Genomic DNA, 24613 nt, shown 5'->3' with positions numbered 1-24613 from the left:
AAAAATAAACGAGGCTTTATTGCCACGGATGCCGATAATAAAAATAAAACGCGCTGGTTACTAAAACCCCCTTAAATTGGAGTACTCCGACAGACAGGACACAGATACAAGATGAAGGATAAAGGGACGGGATGAAAGGGGTTATTTTTATGGGTACTGAGCTCGGTCCGGCTTGATTGTCTGGCCGACGATCCCTCGCCTCTCGCCCTGCGCGGAGAAGCGGGTCTTTGCGGGAACTTGCAGACTAGTGGTGCGGCCCTGCATGCGCGCGCTCCGCCACTCGACGCACCGGCCTCCGTTGAGCCCAACGCACCGCTGTCCGGCAGCCTTCCTTCTGTGGTGTGATGGTGGAACACTTGTTGGAATGTCCCAGGCGTGACGATTGCGATCCACCCAGCACTGAGAGACTGATGAGCGAGATAACCAATCTCAGCAGTAGAACACAGAGCGCAGGGAGCAATCCTCACCAAAACCCAAGAGCAGAGAGAGAAAATGTCGGACGCACTCACTTTTTATCATCTCCCCTTAGCCAATCAGCTGGCTCCTTCTTGCCTCTGGGCTTCAGCTGTGTGCCGATTGGTCCTCCCTGCCATTGTTGTGATCTCCCCATCAAACCCCTTTGACCAATCCAACGCGAGGTGGGCGTGGCCTCAGCCGGCCTGAGCAATGTTTTAACGCCATGGTGGCGCAATGCGTGGGCGCTTCCTGCCTGCACTTTCGGTGAGTTTTATTGGGGCAACTATTAATTAGGGTAACTAGTGGGCACCGGTGATGGTAAAAACAGTAGGGATAACTACAGAGGTTTCGCACACGGGAATTAACATAATCCCCACACTACTTAACACGCCCCATTCTTCCTAACGGGGACGAAGATACACTCAATCCGACATACCTGCTAGACAGGTCCTCTACTTATTTACATCGAGATGGTTCTTGCTACCCACGATCATCGGAGCACCTACCTATGCAGATCTACCTAAGTCTATATGTGTCCCTGCCCCAAAATTCATAACACAGCCCCCCCCCCCCCCCCCCGGAACCGTAGCCCCTGCAAGGTTTACTGCAGGCGCTACCATTCCAGCCTTGACGCTTACTGTCTCACTTAATTAACCTATTAAATAACTCAGGAGGGCTGTGGAAAGTGAACCGAAGCTACCTGCCTATTCTCCTTAACCAACTATCCCTTTAAACAACCATGCATTTCAAATATGTACAAAAATTATAATTGGTCGCTCCTGTGGAGGAAAGGTGACAAACAACACGCAAACCTAACTTAACCACAAACCTTATCCAAACTTGCAAAAACTCAAAAAATCCAAAATTTCTAAAAACATTTGTACAACCCCATCCTACAGACCGCGCCCCCCGTTGGATGCCACAAGACGCAACGTTACCTGCGGAGCCATCCCAGTTCACCCCAAATTTCCACGGGCCCTGTCCTGGTGTTACAGGTGAGTGACATGGCCCACATTCGCCCACATTCATTCAACACAAACCCATAACCACTCATACACCTTCCATAAATCCTCACAACACAAACATAATTAAAGCACATATTTCCTTACCAAGCAAGTATTTCACCCCCCTGCAGGACCATGGCATAGATGTTATACACGTGTGTGTAATCTCGACTAGGCAGCGGGGAGGTACTGCACAAGTAAGATGGTGGGGGCGCTTCAGGCTGTGGTGCCCGCAGTCCTAAGCAAGTCGCCCGACTTACAGTTTCTTTGCCCCCGCCCCCCCCCCCCTTTACCTCTTAGCCCGTGACAGCCAAACAGCTCCTTGTGCTGTTACCCCGCCGGTGGGATCTCCACACACCTTCCTTTCATTCCAATTCTTCAAATTCCTCGCTCACCCCAGGGCACCCAAACAGACTCCACAACCAATGGGCTCCAATTTCCAGACACCACTGGTTGCCAGGGGTAATTGCCGCAGAGGGGAGCCGCAGTCATCGCTCTTCTCGAGCTTGATCTGGACCTGCGGACACACACACACTTTCCCCACCCACAAAATCCACAAAACACATTTCCTCCCCCGCTGCCATTCAATTATTCTCCAACACATTTCCATGGATGGTCACAAAAAGGTTTTTCCAACAGTTGCTGCCATGGCCTGCTTATGTGTGAAATCCCCAATTCACATTTCAAATTTCCAAACACTCCATCATAACTCAATCATTATTCAATCTCCAACCTCACGACCACATAAAAATACAACCTCTACACATAAACCAACACCACCCACAAGACACTGTGCGGCACACATTCCAATCCCCCCACCGGCCATGTCATCACGCTCACCCGCCCCCTACTCCAAATTACATGTCCCAATTTAAAATAAGCAAGTCGTGAAGCCTGGGACAGTACACCTCAAAGTCTTACCTCACCTCTGATGTGCAGGTGGTTGCCAGTTGGTCAGGTCCAAAGTGCCATCCACCCGACAAAAATCCCAAAATTTCTCCCATTGGGCCAATCAAATTTCACCAAATTCCTTTTGTCCCACTGTACTGGCAGGTATGTGGATCCGCCTCCAACGGTGAACTGTACTACTACTACATTTGGTTACGACAGCTCCGCACCTCTACCGTGCAAGGGTCATCGGGACAAGCTGAGCAGTCGAAACGCCAACATGGCCCATGAGTGTCCACAAGGGTGCGACCCACCATCCATCCTTCATCCCCCCATCCCCCCGGTGTGAGGAACACGGCTGCACCAGCCTCAGCTGGCCAATGTGGTGAGCACCTGCTGCCAACAACACTACCATTCCCCAAACCTCGGCCCTGGGGGAGGCGGTCGCAGTGCATGGCATCCACATCACATCACCTGCGCCACCCTCATCCCCCATTTCACACAACTGCAGCCCCCAGTGCCCACCCACACTTGACCATGTCAAGGTCCAGCAGACAACCATGCTCCACCAGGAGACTCCTCCAGAAGAAATGGTCCACACACCTCGGACACCCACAGCACCACGTTGACCTCCAGACTACCCAACCACAATTCCACAACCCCGCGTCCCAAATATTTGTACAGTTGCCCCCATAACCACTTGAAGGCTGTGTCCTGCTAACCTGTCAATTTTATCCCAGCCTCCAACACTTTGGTCTAACACACCTGGATCAATAATGGTGCCACTACTGTCAGTGTCCACCATGGTATCACCAAAATTCACCCTTAAATTTACATCTCACCCTCAGATTACCAATGCCAATATTTTTCACATTTTACTAATCTCACCAAAGAAGGGTGCTTCTCCATACACATGCCCGCTGAGCATTGCCCATATGCTCGGCCCGTTACACATTTCCAATTCCATCAATCCCATGGCTCTCTTCCAAAGCCGAGAGTCCACAAATCATAACGAAACATCTGTGGAAGATCATTCTCACACCATCACGTTCCACAGATGCCCCAATGGTTGTCCAGTGGGCTATAATCCATCCCTGTCCATGCGGTTTGACCCGCGTCCATAGACCAGCACAGCATGGCAGGTCACCACATGCTGGCTGTCCCAGAGTCTCAGGGAGTGGCTGTCAGGCCGCATGCCCGGGCGGTCACATCAGGCCCATGGTGGCCGTCCGCGATGCCGCCACCAAGGTGCGACCTACAACACCTCCGCCTAGTGGTCCTCATAATACGCCATCCCAGGCCTGTGAGAAACCATCTCGGACCCCCTGGAGGTCTTAACCCCCACCAGGGTCCGGTGACCCTACTGGCTCGAGCCACCCGCTCGGGCGGCGCCCCGATGGACAAGGGACGCCACACTCCACCAGACCCCTGTGGGGCCCAGGTCGTACCATGACACCCATGGCTGGACCCCATGTCCAAATCTTGCCAGCACAGTCCTCCACCTGGCTGGCATAACCAAATTTTGTAAGTGGCAAGATTTCCCCGAGGCCATCCCCAATGCGCTGTCCTGGTTCAAATTCCGCAGCCCGGGGACCAACTCCCATCAAGGCTGCTCCAAATCACATTCCCATTTCAATCTCAATTTATTTTTCCTTTTAAATTTTTTGATCTCCCGTGCCAATCCCCAGCTGCAGGTAACAACCCCCTCCTCAGGTTGTTCTGCCCCTCCCTGCAGCTGTTCCAAATTCCCTACAGGGACCAGATCTTCCGAGGCTCTATCTCCTGACTCATCTATATCCAAATCCAGCTCGGAGCCAAAACATTCCCCCTGCTGGGTATCCAGTTTCGGACCCTCTGGTGCCCAATTGTTATGCATGGTGAGGGTCCCCTCGGTCACTTCAACCGCCTCCTTGGACCGACTCACCTCAACCCCCAAGCTCCCTCGGGCTTGGTCAACCTCTTTCTCGATGGTATTGTCCCAGGTCTCCAGCCGCTGGGTCAAATCCTGTACATCATTCACATCCCCCATCAATTCTGGCCCCCACAGGCCATCATCAATAAATACCAGGTCTGGCTCCGTTATCCAGACCCCCAAGCTTGTTAACCCCTGTTGGTGTGTTGCGGCATCAACACCAGCCCGATAACCTTCCAGGCCCATATGTAACAAACATTCCCCATTAAAATTTTCACACTCCCCATTTACCTCTTGACACTCCCCATTCACTTCCAATTGTTCATTCATCTCCCTTATTTCATTCCCCTGTTCACTCATTTGTTCACTCATTCCCTCTATCTCTCCTTCCAACTGATCACTCATCTCCTTTATTTCCTTCCCCTGTTGACGCATTCGTTCGTTCATTCCACATGGGGTTTTTTTCGTTTCTTTAATGTGGGCATCCAATCTTTCACTACCAGCATCACTTTCCTCTTTCATTTCATTGATTTATTTACTCATTCCCCTCATCGTATCACTCATGCCCCTTAATAATTTTAACATGGCCTGGAAAGACGTCGGACACGTCCCCTGGCTCGATCGCTTTGGAACGGGGGAGGTTCCATCTCTAGCCTCCAATTCCCCTAGATATTTGACTCACTTCCAACGCTACCAGGATCTCCTATCCACCCCTCCTTATGACACACCCCCTCAATCCGTCGAGAGGAGGTTGTTTTCCTGCGCGTGTATTAATTTTTACCTCAGAAATTGATTTAAATGTTTGCTACGCGGTGTGTGCATCTTGCACACCAATCGACTATACCAATTTATATCGCCTCCGACTATAAAAAAGAATTCTTCAAATTCTTCAAATTCTCCACTTGACACCAAGTTATACTTTAGGGTTCAAATCCCACTCCTGAATACCATTTGTCGTGTGATTGCCCTTGGTGAAGACCGGGAAATCACAGATGGAAACGAGCGTTAATGTGAGGCGACGATCGAATGCGGCCTTCACCATATATGCGCGGGAGGAAGGGGGAGGAAGAAGAAGTGGAAAGCGGAAATTTATAATAGGTTACATGGTTTGGCAGCGATAGATAATGAAACGGGAATCTTAAAAGCCTTCTATCTCTTGAACCGCTTCATTGATTGAAGTGAATCTTTAAAGTAATGCAGATATCATCAAGGGGAATAAGTCTGTAAAATTTCAACATTATTAGTTGTATGGTCTGGAAGGTAGAAGTTGTTATTTTGTGAAGAAGAAGAAACTACATTTATCTTTTCCAGCGATGAGACTTTTCAGTGTATCTTTAATTATGATGAAAGTGGGGTTATATGAAAGCGGGGTTGTATGAAAGCGGGGTTGTATGAAAGCGGGGTTGTATGAAAGCGGGGTTGTATGAAAGCGGGGTTGTATGAAAGCGGGGTGGTATCAAAGCGGGGTGGTATCAAAGCGGGGTGGTATCAAAGCGGGGTGGTATCAAAGCTGGGTTGTATCAAAGCGGGCTTGTATCAAAGTGGGCTTGTATCAAACTGGGGCTGTATCAAAGCTGTGTTGTATGAAAGCGGGGGTGTATCAAAGCTGGGTTGTATCAAAGCTGGGTTGTATCAAAGCTGGGTTGTATCAAAGCGGGGTTGCATCAAAGGGTGTCCTATGAAAGCAGGGTTGTATCAAAGTGGGGTTGCATCAAAGGGTGTCCAATGAAAGCTGGGTTGTATCAAAGCAGGGTCTTAACAAAGCGGGGTTGTATCGAAGCGGGGTTGTATGAAAGTGGTGTTGTATCAAAGCAGGGTTGTATCAAAGCGTGTCAAATGAACGTGGGTTTGTAGTAAAGCATGTCCAATGAAAGTGGGGTTGTCGTAAAGCATGTCCAATGAAAGTGGGGTTGTATCATAGCGGGAAGGCGGAGAAAACCGGTCATCACTGCCAGCAGTTATAAAGTGGCAATTCTAGTTTAATTTCAGTTTTATATTTTGAACACGAATCTAAACATGAATCGGTAAACGAACCTGCAGGTTAGCAGTTAGTACATTGGCTCTGAATTTGGCAAATATGTCCTTTAGAAATAGTTAAAAACAGCACGTTTCCTGTTTGGAACGATTTTAAAATTTTAATTGGCTATGTGCATCAGCCTGTCTTAAATGGAGAGAAGAACCTTTCTAACCCAGCGTGTTTAATTCTAAGGGGTTCCAAAGGGTAATTCTAGTGGGTTCCAAAGGGTAATTCTAGAGGGTGTTCTGAAGGGTTCTAAAAGGTAATTCTATAGGGCAATTTTAATGGGTTAGAAAGGGTAATTCTGAAGGGGTTCGTTTGTTTCTAGGCATTCCCTATTTCATATTCAAATTGCCAAACTGAACTGCTTCCTTCTGACACAGGTGCGATTTTGTTTTGACTGCCAGACAGACTGAAAAGTAATCAAACTCCTCTCTGCACATGCACGATCGGGACGGAATTCCGTACTGTCGGACGTCGGAATGGTGCTTCGAAGGCAGAGTGTCTCATCATAAATTATTCTTACATTTGTAGGGGGTAGTGATATCATAGACCAGGTAGAGTGTATAGATTAGTGTGCTCTGACTGTCGCGAAGAAGAAGAACCACCTTGATGTACAATAAGTAGGGATCCGGTAGACCATGTGCCGTGTAAGTGTAGCTTTGTTTCCATTACTTGGAGTGGGGTATGTTAATTAGCTCAGGGATTATGGGTAAATTAATCCCCTGTATGTCGTTACCTCTGTACTTTATTTATATGTCCCTTTTGGCACCACACCATACACACTAGCCAAAATTGCCCATTAAACACCCCTAATTAATAAAACCACCGGAAGCCAGGCATGAAGCACTGCTGCTGACCACCCTGACTGGTGAATCGCACAGGAAGGGCAGGCCTAGAGGCCACACCCTGCGGAGCCGTGATTTGGTCGGGATTTTGATTGACGGGAAGAACTGGTAAGAAGCGACTCGCTGATTGGCGTAGCACCCCAGATGACGTCAGACCCTGGGTGATAAAAGAACGCTCTAGCAGACATTTTCTCTCTCTTGTGCTTGTCGTTCTGAAGACCATAGCAAACGGTCGCGATTCCCTCTTGCGCTTTCTCGTACTGGACCTCGTACGAACGGTGGCACTTTGCTCTCTGGCTCAAGGAAGCTCATCGCGGGCTGGCCGTGTTCCGAGATCTTGCTGGTGGTCGTGCAGAGGACGAGTGGACGAGCACGGCGTGGAAGAGTGGGCTGCACACCTGCTGTTTGTTTCGCGCGGAAGGCCTACTTCGCACCAACGGGTGCGGCCTAGTGAAACTAGGGCAGACTGAGGCCTACTCACACCAACAAACGAGCGCACTTTCCCGCCAATAATGGAGCCGCGCCCGGACGGACTGCATGCTCGGGGCCTGGACGAGTCCTGACAAGATGCACCGGTCGAGTCGAGCTAAGTGCAATTGAATAACCAAACACTTTTATTTTCAGTTATCTTTCCCTTTGTCTATGTACTGGATCTGTGTGCAGGGACATCCCATTTTGGATTTTATTTACCGTGCATTATTTTGTATTACCGGCATTTATTTTCATAAAGCTGGCATTTATTTTTGTACATTTTAAACCTGTGTCGGTTGAGATTATTTCTTCAAGTGTGAAGACGTTGGGTGGAAGCCTTTCAGGTAAGGCTCCGGTTTCCCCCCCTCCCTCTTGCTCCCCCACGCATATTAACTCCGCCATATATATTTTGAACTGAATGCCTCTGAGAAACAGCTCGTTTGGTCATCCGTGCTACCTTACGGTGTTCACCAAGGGTAACCACAGTATGCTCGACAGTATGCTCGGGTGGATGTTAAACCCGGTGTTCTGTATACTAGCATTTGTTGGTGGACGTGAAGGATGCAACGGTACATTTCACGAATATTAGGAGAGTTATCGCCAACATGCCAAACAAGTCAAATTCATGCCAAAATTCACTCCGGTCGAATGTCAGGCCTGGCCAGCCAGTTCGTGAAAGTCTGGGTGCAAAAATCTTTCCTGGCCAAGTCCATGATATGGTCGGAATAATCAGGGACTTTGAAGAAAAAGAATAACAATAGTAATCTTCATGTTTTGCATTGAATGATGACAGCATTACTGACCATTATTCCCACGCTTTTTCTTTTTTTTTTTTGAAGTAGGGGAAATAACCCTGGGCACACACCTGGTAGAATAAGGCACTATGCTACACCGACTAAGGGTATTTTAAACCAATTTCAATGCTTACTAGAAGACAGGGCAGCATGTACAATCATACTAACATGATCATCAGACTTTAAACAAACAAAAGAATACTTATTTGGGGGGCAACCACTCCTCCCCCCCTGCCCCCCTCTCCCCGTACACTCCCTTCGGGCCGGATTATTATTTTTTCAATGCCATGAACAAATGTTGGTGCATCATGGGAGGTGAAGGCCGTGGTCAAGTTTCATCGGAATTGTATGTGTAGTTTCTGAGAAGAAAGCAAATACCTATTTTGGTGGGCAACCATCCCTCCCTGTAGACCTCCTCAGGGCCAGATTTTTTGTGCTGTGAACAAACTTTGGTACATCATGGGTGATGAAGGTTGCGTTCAAGCTTCATCGAAATAGTGGGTGTAGTTTCAGAAGAAAAAGCAAATCCAATTTTGGAGGGTCAAGCCTGGATCGACTTTGCCCCTGGTAGATCCCCTTAAACCTTGACTTTTTTTTAATGCCATGAACAAACTTTGTCATGACATACCAAATATAATTTGTGCCAAGTTTGGTCACAATCCCATCAGCAGTTTCGGAGAAGAAGTTGCAAGTGTTTATGGACTGAGAATGTGCCGTCGCATTAGCTCCCCTTACGTGAAAGCTACATTAAAGCGAACTACGTTCCAGGTGAGCTAAAAATGGGAGATATTGTACTCTGCTCTGTCTGTCTGTCCGTCTGTCACACTATCTCCTCTTAAACGGTTGTGTAGAAATTCATCAGACTTGGTAGTTATGATCACTACATGGCAAGAAGGTGCAAGAGCAGTATCATTTTGGCCCAGTCCCCTGGGGTGGGGTCACAAGGTCAAATACCAAAATAAAAGGAACTGCAGACACATTTTTAAACATTGTTTTAATGAAACTTTGTATTTAACAAAAAAAAAAAAACCCCCACCTTTAGAGGCCATTTTTCCCCGCAAAGCGAGGGTTGGCCTTTTTTGGGCACCGTGGTTGTTGTTGTTTTTGTTGGTTCCCTTTTTGAAGCAATGTTTTACGGCCGGATGCCCTTCCTGCCGCCAACCCTTTTTGTCGCCTTTTACGACGAACAGGGAATTACCAGTGAACTGGTACTCAAATGTTTGAATGAAGCTTTGTATATATAATCAATATTAGGGGACGCATGAAGTATGCAACAATTTGTTTTGGATTTGACCCCCGGGTCATGCCCTTTGGGGTGGAAACTTTTGAGGTCACACTGGCAAAATGGGGGGTCAAATTTTTTTTGCAACATTTGGGTCATTTTGCCATATTTCAAGTTTGCTTTAGGTGGGAAGCGTGATGATTTGCGATGGCACTCCATTCCACTTCTCTCTGGTTTGAAAAGTACTTTGCATCAAAGACAGGTTTTACTCTATGCTCTGTATTTACAGGTCTGGGGAGAGCCCTGCTGTAAGAAGTGATCCGGATCAACAAGACGGGTTTGTTTGTCGTTTTATTTTTCTCTGAGGGAGGTGGAATTGTTGGAGGAATTGTAGTTGCTGAATAAACGTTGAGAAGAATACTTGTGAAACCGTTGATTTCAGGTTGCACCGTTGCTATTTTCAATGAACTTCTTCCTTTGCTCCTTGACCCAATGCTCAACTCTATAGCGATGCTGTTGCAATGAAATCTGCAAGGAAACTCGTTTTGAAGAATGAGGAGGAGGAGGAGGATGATGATGAAGAGGAAGAAGAAGAGGAGGAGGATGACGACGATGATGAGGAGTACGAGTTTGAAGGAGATTTTCAGGATCATGATTACATCCCGACACCGCAAGAGTCGTCGCAAGAAAATAATGCATTTGGCAATCCAAAATGGGGCCGAAAAAAGGTGTGAACAATGCCTTTGATTTTACCTGCAATCCATTACAGCATTAAATACATATTGCTTTTTCGAGCCTGTCCATAGGACAGGTAGGTTTTAGATTTACATATCCAATCAACCATTGCACTTGTCCAGCCATTCGTAGCGTGAGCATGTGGGAGCTACCATGATGTTTTTTTAATGAAGTTTTCGCCGACGTGCGGGGATGGTCGGTTCTAAAATGAACCTGTTTAATGGTTCCTTAACACCGTGGCTTTACAGGAAAAATAGCAACTATATCAGAGGTTAAAATATGTCAAGTTATGTCAATGGTGTGGGCAGCAACATTTTGCATTTAGGAAGCAGTGGGAATCATTTCAGAGGCAAAGGGAGTTTTTCCAGAATGATGGTCTCTGCTAAAGAGAAAGAGGGGAAAACAGGTTTACAGTAGGAATTGAAGAGGGAATTCAGGCTTTTATAGGCTAAATGAGGATGGAGAGGCCATAAATATGGGAACTGCAACTGATGATGTAGTTCTGATTGGTAAGGCCAGGCAGAAAAAGAAAATGTTACAAAGGGAAAAGTGAAACATTACCTACCAATGCCTGGGGATTAAACAATAAGATGAAAGAGCTTGAGGCCAAAGATATTGGTGTGATAGTGATATTGGTGTAGAGAGTGATATTGATGTAACGATGCGTACGATATTGTTACAGCAAGTGAATATGAATGAATGAATGATCGTTTTAAGGCCATTTTTCCCCGCTAGAGCGGGGGTTAGCCTTGTGGGCCCCATGACAATCATGGTTCCCTGTTTGAGGCAATGTTTTATGGCCGGATGCCCTTCCTGACGCCAACCCTTGGTTACGCTCTGACGATGCGCAGGGATACGGTGTGCCTATTCTAAATCGGGGTACACACCGGGATCATTCATCCCAGGAAGCTGGTACTCAAATAGCCGACCTCGGAAGGATGACAGGCTGAGTCAACCCCCCTGGCGTTAATTCAGCGATCGACCGGGATTCGAACCCAGGATTCTAGGATCCCAAGCCGGCACCCTAACCGCTAAGCCAACGCCAGTCTAAAGACGCCTGTTACAGCAAGTGAGACATGGTTTAATGAGGAGAGTCACTGGAGGACAATATTAGAAGGTGTATTGTTGTGATAGGAGGAGGTGAAGCAATCTGGGTGAAAGACTGTGAAAGACTGCATTGTATCGAGAGAGAGAGGGGTGACATTGAAGAGTGAATGAATATAGATGGTTCTGAGTGGCTAGAGATTGTAAGAATAGTAAGATACTTGTAGGATGCTTTTGTAGGGCTCCTGGTGTGAGGGAAGAGGAAGAAGGAGGAGTACATCATGAATTCAGAGGGGCATGTGGAAGAGTATTGTTATGGGGAATTTTACCTTGCCAGGGATAGATTGGGTCCAGGAATAGGCAAAGGGCAGAGCTGATGGGGATTTCCTAGAAGTAGTCCAGGATTGCTTTGAGGATGGAGAGGATAGATATGTAGATATGCCCCGTTTGTAGATATGCCCATGAGGAGGAATGCAGGGTTGGACCACCTTCAAAGTAATGATCCCAGTAGGGTGGGGGAGGTGGAGGTCAGGGAGTATTTATGATCAAGTGACCATAACATAGTGTGTGCAAGGATTCTGTTAAGAGTTAGAGTTCAGGATCGTAGAGTAAGGATATTAGATTGAAGGAAGGCAAACCCTGAGGGTATGAGAGGAGAGCTGGGTGGTGTAGATTGGTAGAAGCCAACAAGAGGATAATCAGCGTCAGAGAAATGGGAAACCTTCAACGAGCAAATTTGTAGAGTGCAGAATAAGTACATTCCAAAGAGGTATAAAACTAGAGGCAGAACATTAATGAAGACAGTGCTGACCTGGCTTCACAAAGGCAAGAGGGCAACATCTTAGATGTGAGGGATCTCTCGGATGCTCCCAGGAAATGGATCGGCTATCTCCATGCCCTAGGCCTGTTCGAGCCGAACTGATCAAAGCTAATCAACACCAATAACTAGAGGCAGAAAAGGGCCAGGTGTTGATCAGTGAGATTAGAGTGCTATTAAGGAGCAACAGAAAGCATTTATTATGCCTCCATCGACACGCCTTCTTGGAAAAACTTCGCACCTCTATATCTCTGAAACTGCTCCATGGAAATTTTTTTAAACATGGCTCATTGTCAAGTACTCCTCATGGGGAATAAGATATGTTAATGATGTCGTCGGTGCTTTCGTTATGACATCATCATTCGATAAGTATAACGCTTCATCCAATCGGTATGAATTTTCCTTCTCCGCAACTGTTCGTCTGAGGGACACGAAATTTTCACCAGAGGAACACCTCCTCCTGCAGAATATTTTCATGGTAATTGTGATGTTATAGGTCACATGGTGCAGGCGCCATCTTGGAAAAACCGAAAAACGTTGCACCTCTGTATCTCCGAAACCGCTCCATTGAAAAAATTGAAACGTTGCTCTTTGTAAAGAAATCCGCATGAGGAATAAGTGTTGTTCAAGATGATGTCATTGGTGCCTTAATTATGACATCATAATTTGACAGGGACAACCCTTAGTCTGATCAGTTTGAAATTTCTTGAGCGTGAGCTACACAACAATTATATTAGAGAAAATAAATTTATGACGTCACTTCTCACGTGGCAGATTTAGCTCACACCAAGTTGAGTGCACAGAATAAGTATTCCATGAATACCGTCTGGTTTGATTATGGGGTCAAAGATCAGAGGTCCCGTTTGGTAAACATTATTTTACTGAGCTAACTTGTGAACGAGTGATGTGATTTTGACCAAACTTGGTATACTTATGTATTGTAAGGCAAAGGTGAACTGAACTGATTGACCTTTGACCTCTTGATGCTGAAATCCAGAGTCTGCATCTGGTTTTCTTTTCCGCGATAACTTAAGAACAGCTGAAGGGAACCAAGTCAAACTTGGTGTAGTATGTATAATGATGTACAGATTAACTGATTAGATTATGGGTCAATAGATCAAAGGTTGGAGATCATGTCAGGTTAAAATGTGATACTTAAGAATAGCTGAAGGGATTTAAATCAAATTTGATACAAGTATGGATCATGATGTAATAATGTGGCCAGAGGGAGGCATATCATTTGACATCGCGACGTTGTTCTACTTTTCTGTTTTGCACCTGTGCTGCACAAATGCTCATCGTGAAACCTTTTCCAGGATGAAAATCTGCGACGGCTGGTGGAAAAGTATGGATTGAATAACTGGGAGCAGATTGCTGGTCATTTTGCGGTACGTTGAGAGCCTATTTTAGTCTGTGCCAGCCCTGGGTGTTTAATTATCATTTTTTCTACATTATTTATTGACTGCTTTTGATCTCTCCTTTTTGTCCTTATTCTTCACTGATTTTGGACAGCAAGGCTCGTCGGCAGCCAATCACGTTGTACAGTTACAAAATACCTGCTGTGTTTTGTATTATTGTAAAAATAAATACATAGCTCTTCATGAATGGTGAGCCGTCGCTCACACACACCTTATACTCTCCTTGCATTTGTTTGGAGCGAGGAATTTGTCGCTAGCCTTTTTATTTTTTATTTTTTGTATACATGGTCATGGTTCGTGGAAGAGCTTGTACTCTGAACGGATCAGGACGTAAGAGGACAAAAGTAACTAGAGAGAGCTGGAAAGGGGACACAGAGTTGAAGGCCAACATAGAGGGAGACTTTAACATATAATGGGTGTGAGGAGGAATATGGGGCCGGAGAGGATGCATGGGGTGGACAAGATGGACACAGAAGGAAACTTTCAGGAGTGAAAGGGAAATCTGGAAATTTGGACGGAGGAGGAATTGGGGAGGGGCTTTACGGGGGTAGAAAAGATCATAGTTTTGGATGGAAAGATCATGATCTGAGATGGTGGTGAACAGCTGCCTTGAAGACTTGGAGGGAAGAATGAGATTGAAGAGGATGTGCGAATTGGTTCCACAGATGGGAAAAAGAGGAACACCTCCATCAATTTCTTTGTTTTTCTTTATTTATTTGGCCTTTAGAAGCCCACAAATCCTTCGAGCAGTTCTTCCGAGACCCCCAATCTTGGCTCTCCTTCCCACTTGTTCGCTCACTCTCAAACCACACTATTAAATTGTCTAGTTGTGTACATTCATTATTTCAATAGTGTTCTGTTATGATTTCTTTAATTTTTGTCTCTAATGTCATATGCTTCTGCATTCACGATTACTTTTTATTATATTTTGTGTACGTAGTCGAGGCTCGTGGAAGTGCTATCGCACTGAACAGATCAGGACGGAACAGAACAAACAGGATGAAAAACACGCATGCATGTAGAAGGAATCTCCAAGGAGTTAAAACTTTAAAATGAGAAACGGTTTAGGTGGGTTTAAAGCGGGTAAAAAAGATCATCGTTTTGGATTGGGGATGATCTGAGATGGTGGGATGGTGGTGAACAGCTGTTGTTAAAGACCTGGAGGGAAGAATGAGATTAAGGAGGATGTGGAAGTTGGGTCCACAGGTAGGAAAAAGAGGAACATATGAGTGGAGGTGAGCAGTGATTCTGGATTTTTGGAGTTTCACCAGAAGGGGGTTGATGGTTGAGCGTGAGAGCCCTGCAGAAACCTGGGGAGTCGGGGACAAAGCACAGAAAAAGCAGAGGGTGCAAGACTAGAATGGATGCGGTAGAAGAGAGAGAGACCACCGACCTGTCTGATGAAGTGACAGGCCGATAGACTCTGCTTCAGCGCAGGAGATTTCAATTATTTTGAAAGCCTTGGTTTCCATGGTGTCAAGTTGAGCAAGACATGAGACGAGACGAGGGAGCCAGCCCAGAGGGAAGAGCAGTATGCCATCAAGCTGTGGATGAAAGCCTTGTAGGTGGATAGGATTTTTGATTGTATGTCACTCCCTTATTTTGTCCACAGCGAGGTTAGTTGCGGCTTTGTTTGGTTCGGGCTTTTAATCCAAAGAAGAACTTGGAGGAAGTATCTAGAAGACACAAATTTTCCATTCGGAGCCGCACCAGAGCTCCTCGAGCTCGCTTTACAAACAATTCTGCAAGGAGGCCTTTTTCTTAGCGAACAAAAGGTTAGTCCTTTCAGCATTAGAGGCTGAGAGATTGGACTGCAAAGTTAGAATCTGCTTGGCAAATAGGGAAAGAAGAGAAAAAACATTCTTGGTATGGAAAGACCCGTACTGCTGGTGCAAAACATTTTTATCTGGGCTTTTGCTCTGTCCCACCACTGTCTGAGGTGAGGGAAGGAAGCTTTCCGCAGGAGTGAAGTCTCCCAGAAGACTTGAAAAGCATCAATAAAACATTTGTCTTCCAGAAGACTGACATTGAATGTCCAATAGACAGCACCATGCTTACAAATCAAGGAATAGGTGCGAAGCACGACCATCTGGTGATCCGAGAAACCACTCGGGACAATACCAGTATGGGTCACAATATTTTTAAAATCACGATTAATATAAAACCGGTCTAACCTTGCGAGGGACAGATGGCCACTTAAACACCGACACCACGTATATTGGCGTGTAGATGGATTACAAGTTCTCCATATGTCAACAAGAGAAAAGATTCCCAAAGTCCTTGTCAGAGGCAAAATACTCGCTGGATGAGGCTCGTTCCCATTGCGATCAATGGTAGAGTCCATCGTGCAATTAAAATCTCCTCCTAAACAAACAAATACATCAAAATCAAAGCTTGCAAGAGATGTTTCTCACTCTGTGAAAAAACCCAATTCTATCCGTGCTGTCACTGGGTGCGTAGACGTTCAGTATCGTGTTTAAAACCATTATGAGTAAAAGTGAGTGAGATTAAGTGCCCTTTAATTATTTCATTGAAATCAACTCTTGAGATTGCAGAGAGAAGAATGTAAATAAATGGCTACCCCAGCCCTAGGACACTAGGCTACTGAAGAACCACCTTCCTTTCATAATTCTTTCCCATTCACTCTTACAGGAGGAACTACATCTGGTTTCTTGCAAAGCCATAGCATGGAGTTATTGGGAAAGGTATCGGTCAATTTGTTCAGGCTATGGTTACAGCTGCTTCCTTGCTTTCAGAACCCATTCCCTGAGACGAAACATTTGTGGTTCAGTCATACAAAACTGCTCAGACTGACGGAGTAGTTGCTTTGCAGAGGTAATAAAACTGCACACGTCAGGAAAATAACCTTTAATTTTAATATGTCTCGTACGAAAAGTATGCTGTAGAAACGTTTGGATCTCCCGGGGGGTCACAGTCAGACCAACTTCCGATTCCTGAGATAAGCCTGGATCGTTCTAGACCTCGGCGCTACCACCAGAGACAAGTGACGAGGCCCCATCATAGTCATAATCCGAGTGGTGATCTATATTAATACCATTCTCCACAGGTGGAGCAGGTACTTCCATTCCTGTCAGGAGGGGAAAAGGTATTTCTGAAGCAGAACTCACACGCTCGGCTTCTATAACGTTTGGGGTTGTCTGTGGCACAGACATCTGATGCTTCACCCCTAGCAGAGAGAGGGACCAACACAGGTTCATTACTGACGCCCATAGTATCGTTAACCACAGGGGAGGTCACAGCTACTTCTTGGGGCACGACACTACCTCCTTGTTCGTGCTCGTGTTCATCTTGCTCGTGAACAGGAGCGTTGTTATTTCCCTCTGGAGCTAGAACGGCAAATCTGTTTTCCGTTTCAACGGCAGGAAAGGGGATGGCTGCATCTAAATGGGAGCCATTTAATTTGCTCGACGGCGCTAGTTTTTTTGGAACAGCTCACCGTTGCATCCTGACCGTTGATGTTGGGAAGCTTGTTTCTCTGAGATTGAACGGTGATAAAGCCCTCATCATCCCCTTTACTTTACTTCTACACTTGCTTCCTGGGACTGATTAATTTGAGGTGTCTGTACATTCCTCCGCTCTAGAGGTGCCACTCATGCTTGGCTTGGGCTCTGCGACTCTAGATATGCCACTAGTGCTTGGCTTGGGCTGCATGTGTTGAGATTCCTGGTTGGGCTACATTTGTTGAGATTCGCCACCGGGAATACCAGGCTTCGGACAAGTGTTCTTTAAGTGTCCGTGCTCACCACAAATATAGCACGTCATTGCTTCAGTGGCGATATAAATTTGGTCACTGTGATCTTTGTGTTTTAAAATCACAGCAGCACTAAGGAATTGCGCATTCTCTTTTAAAACAATATAACGGTGACGCCGGAAAGACATTATTTGTCGAACCGAAGCGCCAGAATGCAAACGTAACGGGATCATGGAGATCTGTGACTGTACCAAAACTATTTAAAGCACAGGTAATCTCCTCGCTTTTGAAGAAGGGTGGGATATTTGAAATAATATTTTTTATGGCAGGTGTCTCCAAAGGACTCACATTACCAAAATGGTCCGGTTTTTTTTGTTTTTTTGTTTTTTTTTGTTTTTGGTATACAGAGTCGAGGCTCGTGAAAGAGCTAACATTTATCAAGCAAACAAATCAAACAAACAAGCAAACAAAGTATATAAAAAGGGGAGCGGTCGATAAGATGGGGAGAGAAGGGGAGGAAGCACACAAACACAACATTTGAGAGCAGGGACATCGGGAGATGTGTGGGAGGGAGAGGGCCTGGGGGGAGGCAGGATATGTATAAAATGCAAGGACACCAAGGACTTCCAGGAAAGAAGACAAAAGTCACCTCAAAAAAGTGGATTTGGGGTGAAATTAGCGGGGGTAGAAAAGATCAAGGTTTTGGATTGGGGAAGATAAGAGATGGTGGTGAACAGCCGTTTTAAAGACCTGGAGGGAGGAGTGGGATTGAAGAGAGTGAGGGAGTTTGTTCCAGAGGCGGGAGAAAAGAGGAATGAAGGAGTGAAGGTGAGCAGAGAGTCTTGATTTTGGCAGTTTAACCATAAGAGGGTTGCAGGCAGATCTTGTGCGACCTGCAGGAATAATTGGGGGACAGAGCCCAGAGAGAGCTGGGGGAGCAAGGCCGGAGAGGAGTCGGTAGAAGACGGAAAGACCACCAACCTGCCTGCGGTGAGTAAGTGAAAGGCCCTCGGAGATAGTGTCATCGCGGGAGATTCCAATGATTCTGAACGCTTTGGTTTCAACAGCGTGAAGACGAGCTAGGTGTGAGGCAGGAGCACCAGCCCAGAGGGGAGAGCAGTATTCCATTGAGCTGCGGATGAAAGCCTTGTATGTGGTGAGGAGCTCAGGTGTGCCAAGGAAGGACTTCGCACGACGGAGGATGCCCAGTCGGCGATTGGCTTTGGAGGCCAGCTTGGAAATGTGGTTTTCCCAGGAAAGATCATGGCAGATACTGAGACCCAAAAGCTTGAGTGACAGAACTTCTTGGAGAGGATTATTCAGAAAGTAGATGGGAGGGTTGTCCAGTCGGTCTTTTCGGAGAGACATCCTAAGAGTGTGAGATTTGTCAGGATTGAAAGACATGTTCCACTTGTTTGCCCAGTCTGTGATTTTGTCCAGGTCTGCAGAGAGTGAGGAGGTTGCAGACTGTCGATCTGAGGGATGAGGAATGGAGTGGCAGAGAGTGGAGTCATCAGCAAAGAGATAGAGAGGATTTTCAAGAGAGTCAGAGAGATCATTGATGAAGACCAGAAAAAGCACAGGGCCCAGAACACTGCCTTGGGGAACTCCAGCCTGAACAGGAAGAGGAGATGAGAGAAACCCATTCAGGGCCACACGTTGACTACGACGAGAGAGGAAGTCCGCCAGCCATGCGTGGAGATTTCCATGGATACCAAAGGAGGAGAGTTTGGTGAGCAGAGCGGGGTGCCAGACCGTATCGAAGGCACGTGATATGTCGAGGGAGACGGCTCTAATTTCCTGTTTGGCATTGAGGACCTCCATCCATTGTTGAGACAGCAGAAGCAGCATGTCCAGAGTAGAGTGACCTGGTCTGAAACCAAATTGATGATCAGAGATCAAGCCATTGGAGTAGAGGAAAGATTTCATATCTGAAGCAATGATGGATTCCATGACTTTGCTGATAATTGGGAGAAGGCTGATTGGTCTGTTGTTGCTAGGATCTGTTTTTGCACCTTTTTTGTGCAAAGCGGTGATGTTGGCTGATTTCCAATCAGATGGCAGTTGACCTTGAGCAAAAGAGAGGGTGAAGAGAACAGAGAGAGGGAGTGAAAGAGCGGAAGAACAGGATTTTAGGACCCGTGGGCTGATGCCGTCAGGTCCAGTTGCAGAATCAGAGTCGAGGGTTGACAAACTTTTCCACCTTGTCAGGAGGAAAGGACACGGAGTCCAGGAGCAGCTGGGTACGACTGGGTATGGTAGGTACAGAGAGGGATGGGTTTGGGACACAAGATTTAGAGGCAAACACAGAGTTGAGGCATTCAGCTTTTTCACGTGCGGAGTCAGCTGTGTAGCCGTTTGAGGTAAGGGAGGGGATGGAGGGGGAACAAACACCAGAAACAGATTTGACCAGACGCCACCAGGATTTGGAAGAGGGAGACAGATAAGAGAGTTCGGCCTTGAGAACAGAGAGATATTGTTTCCTGGCTCTCCTGAGGGTGGACACACACTTGATTCGGGCTTTGTGAAAGGAAATGAGATTTCCTTCCGTTGGATTTGCTTTCCAGGAGACGAAGGCAAGTTGTTTCTGGGCAACAGCCTCACCACAAGATTCCGTGTACCATGGACGGGAGGAAGGGTATGACAACTGAAGACGAGATGGGATAAATCTGTGCATGAGAGAGAGCAATTTACTTTGGAAGAATTCCCAGGATGAGTTGATGTTAGAGGTGGTAGAGATGGGAAGACAAAGCCATTACAAAGCCATACAGACAAAGCCATTGTTCATTTGCTTTATACCGTGTACCCCTCCCTCCTCCCCTTGCCATCCCCCTTCCACAGATTTACCAACGTCCTTGTTCTCTACGTGCTTCTATGGTTCCCTCTCTCTCCCCCTCTTGTCTCCCACTCCCTTCTTTGCATGTTTTATGTGTCTGTGCATGTTTTCATGTTCAATGTGTTCGCTCTTACACGAACTTTGATTCTGTATACAAAAGAAAAAAAAAAGCTGGCTTCGACTGTCTGAGTAACATCGCTTTTCAGACAGGAAGAGCATGACACGTTTGTTAATTTTCGACGCTGCAAGAACGTTTTCGAGCCCAATGAGTTTTCCGACACCCATTACTACATTTTCAACACTTACTCCACCTGGCAGACAAACTATGACCCCGCTCTTTTGAGTAAGTGCTTCGTACAAACTATTGTGCAAATGTACGTTTGCCATTGTGTAAAATTAAAATAAAGTAAATTGAAAAGTCAAAACGAAAACCTGCTACAAGCAATACCAGCCAGTGGAGGAAAAGGAATAATAATATGGACTAAGTATTTAGCCAGGAAAAAGGCTAAACATAGAAACTCGGCAAAAGGAAAAGCAGGCCTAAAAATCAGGATGTTCTGAACAGGCCTGCAAATCACCTACCATGCTAGGAAATGGGGGCTAGGAAAAACACCAACACAACATAGTACTAAAGAGAGAGTACGAGAGGGACAGAGGGAGAGCGGGGGGGGGGGGGGGGGGGGGGAGAGTGAGAGAACTAGAGGGAGAATGAGAGTACGAGAGGGAGAGCGAGAGTATGAGAGCGAGAGAGCGAGAGTACGAGAGGGAGAGCGAGAATACGAGAGGGAGAGCGAGAGTACGAGAGGGAGAGCGAGAGTACGAGAGGGAGAGCGAGAGTACGAGAGGGAGAGCGAGAGTACGAGAGGGAGAGCGAGAGTACGAGAGGGAGAGCGAGAGTACGAGAGGGAGAGCGAGAGTACGAGAGCGAGAGTACGAGAGGGAGAGCGAGAGTACGAGAGGGAGAGCGAGAGTACGAGAGGGAGAGCGAGAGTACGAGAGGGAGAGCGAGAGTACGAGAGCGAGAGTACGAGAGCGAGAGTACGAGAGGGAGAGTACGAGAGGGAGAGGGAGTACGAGAGCGAGAGTGCGAGAGTACGAGAGGGAGAGGGAGAGGGAGAGCGAGAGTACGAGAGGGAGAGCGAGAGTACGAGAGGGAGTGGGAGAGCGAGAGTACGAGAGGGAGTGGGAGAGCGAGTACGAGAGGGAGTACGAGAGGGAGAGGGAGAGCGAGAGTACGAGAGGGAGAGCGAGAGGGAGAGCGAGATTACGAGAGGGAGAGCGAGAGTACGAGAGGGAGAGCGAGAGTACGAGAGCGAGAGGGAGAGCACGAGAGGGAGAGCGCGAGATGGAGAGCGCGAGATGGAGAGCGCGAGATGGAGAGCGCGAGATGGAGAGCGCGAGATGGAGAGCGCGAGATGGAGAGCGCGAGATGGAGAGCGCGAGATGGAGAGCGCGAGATGGAGAGCGCGAGATGGAGAGCGCGAGATGGAGAGCGCGAGATGGAGAGCGCGAGATGGAGAGCGCGAGATGGAGAGCGTGAGATGGAGAGCGCGAGATGGAGAGAACGAGAGGGAGAAGGTCAGATCGAACAATGGAGGACAGGTCGAACGAGGGAGGACAGATCGAGCGAGAGAGAAAACGAGATAACTTTGTCTCTTTCTGCATTGCCCAAAACCTTGTTTATTTTTTGGTTCTTTAATTTGGCAAGCTTCAGAGCCATCTTCTTGATACCTGTTTTATGAGTGTACATTAGTGTCTTTTTTTTTTTTTTTCCCCCTTTTTAACGTTCCAATGTTATTGGGATTAATGGCTTTCACTGGCAGCCTTTTTACAATTGTATAGTTTATGTAGCTCCTTGAATTCCCACTAGACAGTGCAGTTTACACACACCTGTTATTTTTGTACTGTCTATTCAATCGTATCCAGAATGCATTGCATGCATGGCATTGCATTGCAGAATAAAACCGAAACTCAGTGTCGCCATCGCTGGCAGGATGTACTCAGCCACGTCCTGGTGAAAGGTGCCTGGACAAAGGAAGAGGATGAAAAGGTAATGTGACTTTCACTTTTTGGTGAACCGGAAATGCTCATCATTGCCTCCGTCACCAAAGGTGGATGGAGGTTATGTTTTCACATCTGGCTGTCAGACTGTCTGGGAGCAGGACACCTAAAAAAAAGTTCTCGATGGATTGGGACGCAATTTAGTGTGTTGTGTTTGTGAAAAGGACAAATTGATTAGATTTTGGTGAAGACCTGGATCCCGATCAGGATATATGATAAATTATTTTAAAGTGATTCTTCACCATTGAGAGATTAGGCCAAAAATGATATACAGTGCCCTCTCTCTATAAGTACTGGAACAGTGAAGTGAAATTTGTTATTATTGCTATATACTAAAGAAATTTGGATTTGAGATCAAAAGATGAATATGAGGCAAGAGTATAGAACGTCAGCTTTTATTTCTTGGTATTTCTATACAAACCGGTATACATTTTACCATTGTAGTACAATAGCACGTTTTATGTTCAGTATTGGAACATAAGGATTGGAACAGATTAACTTCAAGTAAATTACAGTAGTATAATAGTATTTGGTTGCATATCCATTGCATGAAATAATTGCATCAAGCCTGTGACCATAGACATCACCAAACTCTTGGTATCTTCCTCTGAGATGCTTTGCCAGGCCTTTACTGCAGCCATTTTCAGTTGTTGTTTGTTTTGGGGGTTTCTGACTTTAGTCTCCTCTTCAGCAATTCAAATACATTGGATTTAAATTAGGAGATTGACTTGGCCAGTCTAAAACTTTGCACTTTTTTCCTCTGATGAACTCCTGGGTTGTCTTGCTGATTGGTGAAGGCCACCCAATGAGTTTGGAGGCATTTTCTTGTACATGAGCAGAAAAAATGTTTCCGTACACTTCCAAATTCATTCTGCTGCTGCCATCATTAGTTACATCATCAAAAAGGATGAGTGAGCCAGTTCCAGAGGCAGCCATGCAAGCCCAAGCCATGACACTACCTCCACCATGTTTCACAAATGAGGTAGTATGCTTTGGATCATATGCTGTTCCTTCCTTTCTCCACACTTTTTCCCTTTCCATCGCTTTGTTAAATGTTTATCTTGGTTTCATCTGTCCATAAAACTTTGTTACAGAACTCACTGGCTCACCTCTGTACTTCTTAGCAAATTCTAATCTGTCCTTTCTATTTTTGGTGCTGATGACTGATGAGAGGTTTGCATCTTGTGGTGTAGCCTTTGCAATTCTGCTGTCAAAGTCTTCTGTAAATTATAGATTGTGATACTTTCACTCCTGCACTCTAGAGGTTCTTGGTGATGTCACTGACAGTTGTTTTATGGTTTTTCTTCACAGCTCTGTGATTTTTCTGTCAACAACTGCAGTTGTTTTTGTTTGGCCGACCTGGTTATTGTCTATTGCTAAGTTAACTTATGGTTTCTTTTTTTTTCAAGATTTTCCACATTAGTATATTTGCTCTGCCAAATCTTTGTGCTGTGGTTCTCATTGAAGTTTCCTGTTCTTTCAGCTTCCAAATTGATTGTTTTTCTTTCATAGACAGTTCTCTGGTCCTCATGTCGGTTTACTTAAGCCTACTGACTCCCAAGGCAAACGCAAAGGCTAAAACCAAGACTAGACATTCACGGCTCTTTTATGTGTGAACATTCAATGCATCAAGAAACACCTGAGCACCAAGAAACACCTGTTGGTCATTTGTTCCAGTACTTAGGCTTATTTAAAATGGGGGACTGAACATAAAAAGTGCTATTGTTCTGCAATGGTAAAACATATATGTATAGAATACCAAGAAATAAAAGCTGACATTCTGTACTCCTGCCTCATATTCATCTTTTAATCTCAAATCCAAATTTATATACATGTAGTATATAGCAATAAAAGCAAATTTGACTTCACTGTTCCAATACTTATGGAGGGCACTGTAGAGAAGGATATCTTAAAAAGGTGTGGACGGATTATTACAACTTGTTGCAAGAGTTATGTAGGTGACAAGAACAAGCCAATTCAATTTTGGTTCAGGACCGGATGCAGATCCAGCCTATCAATGGGATACAGAACGTAAACTATTCAGCCGGGCATAGGTATGCAATCTACTGAGTGCCGTTCTTGTTTGAAGTATAATTGCACTTGGTCTCGCTTTGTGGACCAACTCCTGGGTTTGCACGGCAGGTAATTGAGCTGGTGCAGCGCTTTGGGCCAAAGCGTTGGTCGCTTATTGCCAAGTTCCTGCGAGGTCGTGTTGGCAAACAGTGCCGCGAGAGGTGGCATAACCACTTGAACCCAACAGTGAAAAAGTGCTCGTGGACAACGCAGGAGGACATGATCATCTACAAGGCCAGGAAGCGCTTGGGAAACCGCTGGGCTGAGATAGCAAAGCTGCTCCCTGGAAGGTGAGATTTTGCAGT

General features: G+C 46.1%; 1 protein-coding gene across 2 annotated transcripts in view; it reads left to right on the top strand.

Annotated features, from left to right (window-relative positions):
• The window catches only part of LOC137439044 (myb-related protein A-like), a 130485-nt gene that overhangs the window by 6000 nt on the left and 99872 nt on the right, over window positions 1-24613 (top strand). For both annotated transcript variants that reach the window (XM_068134664.2, XM_068134665.2), the window contains exons 2-6: window positions 9902-9949; window positions 10121-10340; window positions 13525-13596; window positions 22132-22224; window positions 24378-24598. In XM_068134664.2, the coding sequence (XP_067990765.2) occupies window positions 9902-9949; window positions 10121-10340; window positions 13525-13596; window positions 22132-22224; window positions 24378-24598 (654 nt within the window). The remainder of the gene's footprint in view (window positions 1-9901; window positions 9950-10120; window positions 10341-13524; window positions 13597-22131; window positions 22225-24377; window positions 24599-24613) is intronic.

This window comes from Myxine glutinosa, chromosome 13 (assembly GCF_964187855.1).
Source record: "Myxine glutinosa chromosome 13, kmMyxGlut1.1, whole genome shotgun sequence".
NCBI classification, from domain to species: Eukaryota; Metazoa; Chordata; class Myxini; order Myxiniformes; family Myxinidae; genus Myxine; species Myxine glutinosa.
Note: the sequence above shows the minus strand (reverse complement) of the source record. Positions and strands in the feature narration are given on the sequence as shown.